General features: G+C 40.4%; 2 protein-coding genes across 2 annotated transcripts; both read right to left on the bottom strand.

Annotated features, from left to right (window-relative positions):
* Positions 1-204: 204 nt before the first annotated feature.
* LOC147991508 (uncharacterized) lies at positions 205-1,693 on the bottom strand. Its single transcript, XM_087538701.1, has 2 exons — positions 1,404-1,693; positions 205-625 (listed from the first exon to the last, which is right to left on the bottom strand). Exons 1-2 carry the CDS (start codon positions 1,691-1,693, stop codon positions 205-207), a joined length of 711 nt encoding a protein of 236 aa, XP_087394827.1.
* A 5,680-nt stretch (positions 1,694-7,373) lies between these two features.
* Positions 7,374-8,812, bottom strand: LOC147991507 (uncharacterized). The gene is made up of 2 exons (XM_087538700.1): positions 8,466-8,812; positions 7,374-7,803 (listed from the first exon to the last, which is right to left on the bottom strand). The coding sequence occupies exons 1-2, from the start codon at positions 8,810-8,812 to the stop codon at positions 7,374-7,376; spliced, it is 777 nt and encodes a 258-aa protein (XP_087394826.1).
* Positions 8,813-9,734: the final 922 nt, after the last annotated feature.

Here is a 9,734-nt window from a genome sequence, read left to right as displayed (position 1 = left end):
GAACAAAAATAGGAAGCTAGCAAACTTGTTGACTAACATAAGCAAATGATGTACATGATAGAAATAGGCAAACTTGTTCAAACCCTGACACACATAACATAAGGTAGCTGGTTCAACATAACGAAAGCGAACTACAAATCTGAAACAACAATATTAAGGACAGGCAGAAGTGCGAGCAACACGAATATAGACTTTCATGCATCCTCATCCCGCGAAGTTGCAGTGGTAGTAGGGGCCAGCTTCCTGCTCTTCTGAAATATCCCAACCTGTCATGATGTTGTCGATTGTCTTCCATGACTTGTACGTGGCGTACGCATCTATTCCTGCGTACGTGATGAGTTTGTCTGGCAGCGGGCTGGTCCCCCACTTTTTGTGGTCTTCCTTCTTCTCGATCTTCTTCTTCATGCCTTTGTAGAATGGGTGGATGACGCCGCCTGCTACATCGGCCAAGGAGTCGAAGTATTTGCTGGTGTGTGGATCTTTCCACTTGCGCTGCATGTCGATGAAGTTGTTGGGGTTGATCTCCAAACCAGACTTGTTCAGCATCCGCTTGTCGCCTCCAATGTTGAAACCGACAAATGTGTACAATTTCTCCTCTCGCAGGAACTGTTTGAGGTTCTTAGGCCTGCAAGGGGGGAGACACACATTGAAGGTTAGTGTTCTTTTTTGAAGATTTAATTCTTCTATTTTTTGGTTTTGAAAGTGATAATCCATGAGGTAGATGCTTATATAGTATAAGTCATGGATGAATGTAGTCCAGAAACTAATACACAAAGTCCTGAAATTAAATTCAATTACACCATGTTATTTTTCTTTTTTGCTGTCTTCAGTGCTTCACCAAATGCTTCACCAAATTCAAGAATCATTTTAACAGATTCAATGATATATGTGCTGCTTGATTCAAGTTTAGTTTTCTTTTTGGTTGAATAAAAGACCTATACCAGTGCTTGATACATCTGTGTGCATAAATTCTATATCAAGTTCAGAAATGTATTTGAGAAACATGTGCATCAAGATATGGACCTATACCACTTCACCAAACATCTTTTAATACATCAATTCTATATAACTATACTAGTGCATCAAGATCAGAATCTATGCTAGAACATCAAGTTCAGAAATTAATTTGGTGCATCAAGTTCAGAATTCTATAAACATTTTTTCAGCTGCTAATCTGGTGAAACAATCCACTTCACAGTTTCAGAATTTGCATGTAAGTTGAGAAACATGTACTCGTGCATACACTTCACAAAGTATAGTAGTTCATCTAGTTGGAAAACTAGTTTAGTGAAGTTTTTAGTGAGTAGTACTAGTGCAACAGATGAATGAACAGTAGTATGGGTTACCATTTTGTGGCTGCTGCAATGTGGTAAACCAAGCAGAGTTCCTCGACGCACAACTACAGGACTGCCGCCATCTGTGGAGGTTCATCATCCCTGGTGAACTCCACATCAACTCCGATGAAGCTCGGATACAAGCCGCCGCCCTTCATCCTGAGCCTGCTCATCACCTCGTCGGCCTTGTCTGGTTCGCTGGTGCAAACGATCTCCAGCGTCTCTTTGCCGTGGAGCTCAACCCCTGTGAGGGTTCTCGTGTACTCGTGCTTCTCACCGGGGACGTGAACGTGGACGAGGTCGCTGCTCTTGTCCGACGGCTCGCCATGATGACGCTTCGCGGATGGTTCCTCCGCCATCGCCTTCCCGCGGCGACTGTGGGCTTGGGAGAGAGAAGTTTGTGGTTTGAGTGTGGTGGAGATTGAAGCGGCAATGGTGGTTTCTAGGAATGAGGCAGAGATGGAAGACGATGGGGGTATTTTGCAGTGCGTCGACGGGGATGTGTGGGAGGCGGTTCGTCATGGGCGTGGGTGTGGTGGTCGTGGGGGTGCCCATTTGCAGTCCCTTGTGGCAACCACTTAGTGGGTGGCGCGGGTGGTGGCCTTGAAGAAGCAACAGTCCAATTCAAATGGTTTTACTGCTACACTGACTTATCTTGTCAAGTTGTACTTATGACCTGCTAAATCCCACTTGCATATCTCAGGGGTGGTGATGACGGCATTTTGGAGCTCTGAAAGGTTCTACGGCTGCTTGTGCAGAGAGCCCCTCTACACCCAAGAATCCCATTGTGGAATTGATAGACAGCGATGATGATGCGTTTGACAAGATTGCTGGCATGGGAAGAGTCACCAGGAGCGTTGCTGCTGCCAAGGGTTTATCCCCACTTGCTAGAATAGTGGCCCGTAGAGCTGGTGGTGCTAGGAAGGATCTTGCTTTGGATTCTGGCAATGTTACAAGAACGAAGCGTGCACCCAGAGCTCCTATAAATTTTTGCTCCCCTGTGCAGCAGCTTCAGCCTCATAGATTCCCTCACCTGGACAAGGCTCGCAAGTTGTAGAATCTGTTGCTTAGCGATGAAGCATGTGAGAAGTATGCCGAGTGAGTATCCCTCATTATGTTTCCTCTTCTTTTCCTCTTTTGTTTGTAACTGCTAGATAGATATGACCTGAACTGTTACTTTTTATACAACTTGAACTGCTATGAATGCCTTATCTTTGCTTCCCCTGCTTTTTGTTCTTGTCCGTCCTGCAGCAATACATTCTCAATGATACCTCAGCCTTATGATAGCGTAACCAGATTCACTGGGAAACACATATGGGAAGTTTTTTCACCTGGGAGAATGATGGAGGGTGATGTAATAGACTTCCTTATTGATGATTGGAAGAAAGATCCCGATAGAAATGTTGATTTTGCGTCTGGGAAAAGGATATTGCTAAGTCCATATTTCATCATGGTAACCAATCAGATCGTTTGTTTCTCTTAGACAAGAACGCCTTTTTTGTTTTACGAGTTTTGATAATACCTTGCTTTGTTTATCCTTTTCCCCTGTCTATTTCTTTTTTGGCTTTTTTGCAGGTTGTTCTTGACTCTACGTTTTATGGTGATGAAAATAAAGAGTTTAATGTGAAGAGTGCAGCGAGAGATTTCAAGAGCTATGTTAAAGATAATGAAGACTTGCTCAGTGCCGACCTTGTGAGATCTACTAGCTGATTTTTTGTTTTATTTGTTTGTTGTCATGTTGGTTTTTATTTTGAATATTTAACATCTCTTTTTTTGGTCATCTGTTTTTAGATCACGATGCCTGTATTCAAGCCTATGGTTTTACCAAAGGATAAGAAAGTGAACCAATTTTCCTTATATGTCATGAATCGGTACCGAAGTAGCATCGACATCCTTGACTCTTTACCTTATCCGAAGAACCATCATCCTTCAAAGAACACCTATCATAAAGACTGCGAGAAGATTGTGAGTGACATTTATTATCTGTACTGGATTAATTTTTCTGCATCTTTGTTTCTGATTTTTGCATAGACCTGAAAATGTGTGGTTTCTTTTCTTTTCTTACAGATCTCCAGGATGGTCCAAGTAATGAAGGGTGTGTATGGTGATGCTTAGTACAATGCGAACAAGCATCCCAAATGGGAGCTTTTTGCAAAGAAACCAACGTTTGTGAAGGTTCCACTTCAAGGGGCGAATGAATGTGGCCATTATACTCTGAAGTATGCAGGATCCTATGATGGTGAAAAGATCGTTGGGAGCATTCGAGATAAAGCTGTGGGTTCTAGTTGAGCTTTTCACTTTTCTGTGTTTGGCTGATTGTGTGTTCTTCTTTTTAATGTGTCATGATTTTTGATAATTTGTTTCGTTGTTTTGCATCCTCGTATTGTTGATTGGAAGGCTGAGGATCTGTTAGAGTTGTGTTCAACCGGAATAACCAGCTTCTGGTGACGGAACTTCCCAAGGAGTTTCAGCCTTTGGCTCCTGGTGCATAGAAGAAATGGTCATCATTCGCATAGTGAAATGAATAGTTGTGTGATATATCTCTTGAAAGCATTGTAGGCTTTGATTGGTAGTGTTTTGGATGTCTTTGATTTTTGATAGTTGTGTGATATATCACTTGTGTATGTTTCATTGGGAATTCATTCTGGTTAAGTTCTATTTTTTCTACAGAAGTCTTGTAAACTAGTTGAACTGAAAACACGTCTTCCCAAGTTCATTACGAGTTGTTGCTGGGAAAAGTGAGATTTATCATTTATTTTCATTTGTCCTAACCTAGGTTGGACCTTTATAGTTTCTGTACCCTCTTTTTCCTATACTTATAATATAGTTATGTTAGTACTGAATTGTAATGTCGTTCACCGTTAGGCTTTTAAAATTTTGGTGTCAGGATGGCACTTGTGGATCTAGCGTGAGTGGAGTGACGCTTCCTTGTTATGTAGAACTTATTTCATATAATGTATTAGAACTGAAGTTTTTTTTGTGATTGAAATTATTTACGACCAAGTAGCTACATCATCTCTAGCCAGATTTTATTCAAGTATAAGAAATTTAGCAAGATTTGAGAGCCAATTTTTTGTTTGAACTTATTGAATTGTAGTAGTTGAACTTCATAGTAAAATTTAAGTACTGGTTTAAATTAGCTACATTTAAATATGTCTCCGGGGGGGACCTATTTTCTAGGCTGTGGTTCTTCTCAAGGCAATGTTTTGTATGATCATAGTACTTGCCTTACAGACTAAGTTGTACTGACATTTCAGTTGTACTATTAGTGTAATTCTTGAGTGTGTCAATGTTTTATGGAATGTGAACTGAAGCTTCCCGTTCCTTTTTATATTTTTGTAGCATGAATGTACCGTTTTATTCAAGTGTACCAGAACTCTTAGTCTAGCATGCTAGTGGCATGGAAATGTGTACTGATTGTTCTTTGCTTCTCCTATTGCAGTACTTAGTAAATTTCTAACTACTATTAGCACGATGCTGTTAGTAGTCCTCGGCTGAAACTTAGTCTTTTTAGTGTTCTTCTGAAACTAAAAACTGAATTTTCTTAGTGTGATAGTACTATCGTAAATGTCTAAGCTGTGCTGAGCGTCCAATTCTACTATTTTGCCGGTGTCCTTAGTTAGTCTGCCACTGTTTTTGTTTTTTTTGTGTGAAAATATCCATGTATGATTTTTTGTTTCTGCATGACTAGTTTCAACTTCAATTTACTTCAACTTCAAATGATGGATGAACAAAAATAGGAAGCTAGCAAACTTGTTGACTGACATAAGCAAATGATGTACATGATAGAAATAGGCAAACTTGTTCAAACCCTGACACACATAACATAAGGTAGCTGGTTCAACATAACGAAAGCGAACTACAAATCTGAAACAACAATATTAAGGACATGCAGAAGTGCGAGCAACACGAATACATAGTTTGAACAATATTAAGGACAGGCAGAAGTGTTTGGTTCGCTAGTGTAGATGATCTCTAGCGTCTCTTTGCCGTGGAGCTCAACCCCTGTGAGGGTTCTCGTGTACTCGCGCTTCTCACCGGGGACGTGAACGTCGACGAGGTCGCTGCTCTTGTCCGACGGCTCGCCATGATGATGCTTGGCGGATGGTTCTTCCGCCATCGCCTTCCCGCGGTGACTGTGGGCTTGGGAGAGAGAAGTTTTTGGTTTGTGCCTGGTGGAGATTGAAGCGGCAATGGTGGTTTCTGGGAATGAGGCAGAGATGGAAGACGATGGGGGTATTTTGCAGTGCGTCGACGGGGATGTGTGGGAGGCGGTTCGTCATGGGCGTCGGTGTGGTGGTCGTGGGGGTGCCCGTTTGCAGTCCCTTGTGGCAACCGCTCAGTGGGTGGCGCGGGTGGTGGCCTTGAAGAAGCAATAGTCCAATTCAAATGGTTTTACTACTACACTGACTTATCTTGTCAAGTTGTACTTATGACCTGCTAAATCCCACTTGCATATCTCAGGGGTGGTGATGACGGCATTTTGGACTGTTTAGGTGACGTATGCTTTGTGATGTTTTTCCCTGAGGATGTTAAGTATTTGTTTTTCCACTGAAGTTTTATAGACTAGTTTATCTGAAGACATTTTTCAGTGCCCCGGGAGTTGTTGCTCAAAACTGGTACTTATTTTGTTTTCATCTGTACTTACCTAAGTTAGGCCTTTATAGTTTTTGTATTCTCATTTTAGTGCACTTATGGTTTAGTGCTGTGTGAACTGAAATGTAATTTCATACAGCGTGCGGTTTTGAAATTTGGTGTCGTAGTGGTGTGAGTGGCCTGACTGATCCTGCTTTTTTAGTACTTATGTCATATGTATGATTGAACTGAGTTTTTTTTGTTTTTTTCGGTGTTTTGTGGGGATTGAGATTATTTTACGACCAGACCGTTCATTGAGGTGTGTACAAATTTTATATAAATTAGAAATTTAGCAGAATTGACAAATAAATTCTATTTGAACTTCTTTTATTTTAGTAGTTGAACTTGTGAGATTTTATATAAATTAGAAATTTAGCATAATTGAAAAATAAATTCTATTTTGAACTTTCTCCATCTTAGTAGTTGAACTTGTCAGATTTTATGTAAATAAGAAATTTAGCATAATTGACAAACATTATATGTTTGAACCTTTTTGCATTTTTACTAGTTGAACTTGTTAGATTTTATGTAATAAGATATTTAGCATAATTGAGAAACATTAGATGTTTGAATTCTTTGCATTTTAGTAGTTGAACTTGAAAGTAATATTTAATTCAGTTTTTTAAATTATGAACTTTTTGCATTTTAGTAGTTGAACTTTTTTTGTTTGTTTGAATCTAGTACTTGACTCCAGCAGTAACTTGGACTGAAACTTTTTGTTCTAGTTCTTGTCAGTTTTGTGTAAGTGTAATTTTAAGATGTATTTGCGTTTAGATTAAGTTGTACTAATAGTCCATTCATAGTAGCCTTATGGACTGATGCTTCTATGTACTTTTTATTGTAGTAAGTATGTACTGTCCGATCAAGTGTACTAGTACTGTGATTCTTAATCTGCAAGCGACCAGCATAAGTGTGTGCTGATGCTTTCTTAAGTTTTTCTGTTTGTAGTACTTGTTAATTATCTAGCAGCTACATATGAATGAGAACACTAGATGGAGTACTAAGAATTTTTGCTTCAACATTTGAAGCGTTGTTAAGCAACTCAAATTGTGCTGATTGTTCTCAACATTATGTTTTCTATACAATACTGAATCGAAACTATACATAGAGCAACGTTGTGTGATTAGTTGCATCATAACTAGTACATTAGAGCAGCTACAAAGTTCTATTCAGAAGCTACTTTTGAATTTGAAATGATGGATTAACAACATACGAAGCTACCAAACTTATATAATGAGATAAGCAAAACATTGTACTTGATGACATAAATAAACTAGTTCAACAACGACAAGCACGCCATAATCATACTGGTTCAACCCAACAAGAGCAAACTACTAATTTGAAACAACAAGATAAAAGGCAAGCACAAGCGAAAGTAAAGCAAAGGCAGGCTCTGATGTATCTTCATCCCGCATAGGGGCAATAGGGTTGGTCGTAGTAATTCGCAGCCTCCCGCTCTTTTGCAATTTCTGAACCATCTGTGATGTAGTCGATCATGCTCCATGCCTTGTACGTGGCGTATGCATCCACTCCTGCGTACTCGATGAGGTTGTCTGGCAGCGGGCTGGTCCCCCACAGTTTGTAGTCTTCCTGCGTGTTGATGTTCTTCTTCATGCCTTTGTAGAATGGGTGGATGACGCTGTCTACAACATCAGTCAAGGAGTTGTACTCTTTTCCGGTGTATGGTACTCTCCACTTGCGCTGAATGCCGATGAACTTGTCGGGGTTGATCTCCAAACCGGACAACTTCATCTTCTCTTTGTCGCTTTCAATGCTGAAACCGGCAAATGTGAACAACTTCTTATGCTGCAGCAACTTGTTCAGGCGCTTGGGCCTGCAAGGGGAGAGACATTTTTGAAAATCAGCATTACTTTTGATGTTTGAATTATTCATTTTTGTTTTGTCTTACAAGCGATGAATCCATTTAAGTATATGTTTATGTAGCATAAATAAAGGATGAATGTACTTCATAAACTAGTAAACAAAGTTCTGAAATTAAATTAAGTACATCATGTTATTCTTCTTTTTTGAATTATACATAGTTTCAGTCAATGTTGTATGTTCTGCTTTGGTACTAGTTTAGTTTACTTTTGTTGAATAGGATAACACATCAACAATGCTTCACCAAGTCCTTAGTTTTCTTTCTTATGAGAATAACATTAGATCAAATTCAGAAAATACTTCACTACATCAAGTTCAGAAACATCTTTTTAATACATTGAGTACATATACTACACTATTGGATCAAGTTCAGAAACTAGAGTAGTCAGTCAACTTCAGAAATTAATCTTCCGCAAGATTTTCCAAATAGTAATCCGGTGCATCAGGTTCAAAAATACATTTATAGTGTATCTACTTGAGAAAATGCAGTAGTGCATCCACTTTTCACAAGCCACACTAGTACATCTAGTTGGGAAACAAGTCCGATGAAATTTCCAGGATACAGTACTAATAAAACAGATAAACCAAACAGGGCAAATGAGTAGGATGGCTCACCATTTTGTGGCCGCTGCAATGTGGTACACCAAGCAGAGGTCGTCGACGCACAACTGCAGGACTGCTGCCATCTGGGGAGGTTCATCTCCGTTGGTGTAGTGCACACCAAAACCGATGATCCTACGAAGCATGCCGCCAGCCTTCCTCCAGAGCCTGGAGATCACCTCGCCGGCCTTGTCTGGTTCGCTGCTGCAGACGATCTCCAGCGTCTCCTTGCCGTGAAGCTCAACATCTCTGAGGGTTTTGGTGTACTCGCGCTTCTTGCCGGGGACGTGAACGTCGATGAGGTTGCTGCTCTTGTCTGATGGCTCGTCTTGATGACGCTTGGTGGAATGTTCCTCCGCCATCGCCCTCCTCCGATGGCTGTGGGCTTGTGAGAGAGAAGTTTGTGGTTTGTGTGCAGGGGAGATGGAAGGGCAATGGTTGTTTGTGGGGATGATGGAGAGATGGAAGAGAATGGGGTTTTTTGCAGTGCATCGACGGGGATTTGTGGGAGGCGGTTCGTCGGGGGAGTGGGTGTAGTGGCGTGGGGTCGCCGTTTGCAGTCCGTTGTGGCAACCGCTCAATGGGTGACGCGGGTGGTGGCCTGGAAGAAGTAATCGTCCAAGTCCAATGGTTTTTACTGCTGTACTTACTAGTCTTGTCAAGCTGTACTTATGACCTGCTAAATCCCACTTGCATGTCTCAAGGGTGGTGATCACGGCATTTTACTATCGCACTGATTTGTCTTGTCAAGCTGTACTTATCGGCTGCTCATCCCACTTGCATATGTCAGGGTTGGTGATGATGGAGGTCTGTACTCCTCTACTGTGGTACTTGGACTGGTGATTGAAGTGTAATTGAACTTACCAAATACCAATGAGACTATGTGTGATGCTAATGTTTTTTAAAACACTTTTTGTATTTTTTAAAGGATTGTTTATATCAAGATAATCTCTGGGTATTTTTTACAGATAAATTAGATTTTCATCAGTACAGAATGTATTATATTCACATTTTTGTTTGAGGTAATTATTTTTATGTACTGATGGTCTTTCTGAATTGGGACTGGCAGAACCAGACATAGCTTTGTTTTTTTTCAAAATGATGTTTTTTAGGTGTTCACGGGTGTGTTTGTTTTACTCTGCCTTTGTACTGACGACTGGTCGACAGTAGTGTTTTTTGTCAGTACAAATGTATTTTGTGACTGCATTCAAAAGGATTATCAAATGTTTTACGTAATAATGTGACTGCTCCAGCGGGCACAAATCACAAATTATATCAGTACTG

This window comes from Triticum urartu, chromosome 1A, assembly GCF_056163025.1.
Source record: "Triticum urartu cultivar PI428250 chromosome 1A, HENAU_Tu73, whole genome shotgun sequence".
Lineage (NCBI taxonomy): Eukaryota > Viridiplantae > Streptophyta > Magnoliopsida > Poales > Poaceae > Triticum > Triticum urartu.
This window is presented reverse-complemented; position numbering and strand designations above follow the sequence as displayed.

Bases quoted from the DNA above. Each gene is read 5' to 3' on its own strand.
- LOC147991508 (XM_087538701.1), bottom strand. From the start codon at position 1,693: ATGGCGGAGGAACCATCCGCGAAGCGTCATCATGGCGAGCCGTCGGAC. The intron at 626-1,403 runs GTAGTTGTGCGT...CCCCCCTTGCAG, and splicing joins CCACAGATGGCGGCAGTCCT to GCCTAAGAACCTCAAACAGT.
- LOC147991507 (XM_087538700.1), bottom strand. From the start codon at position 8,812: ATGGCGGAGGAACATTCCACCAAGCGTCATCAAGACGAGCCATCAGAC. The intron at 7,804-8,465 runs GTGAGCCATCCT...CTCCCCTTGCAG, and splicing joins ATTGCAGCGGCCACAAAATG to GCCCAAGCGCCTGAACAAGT.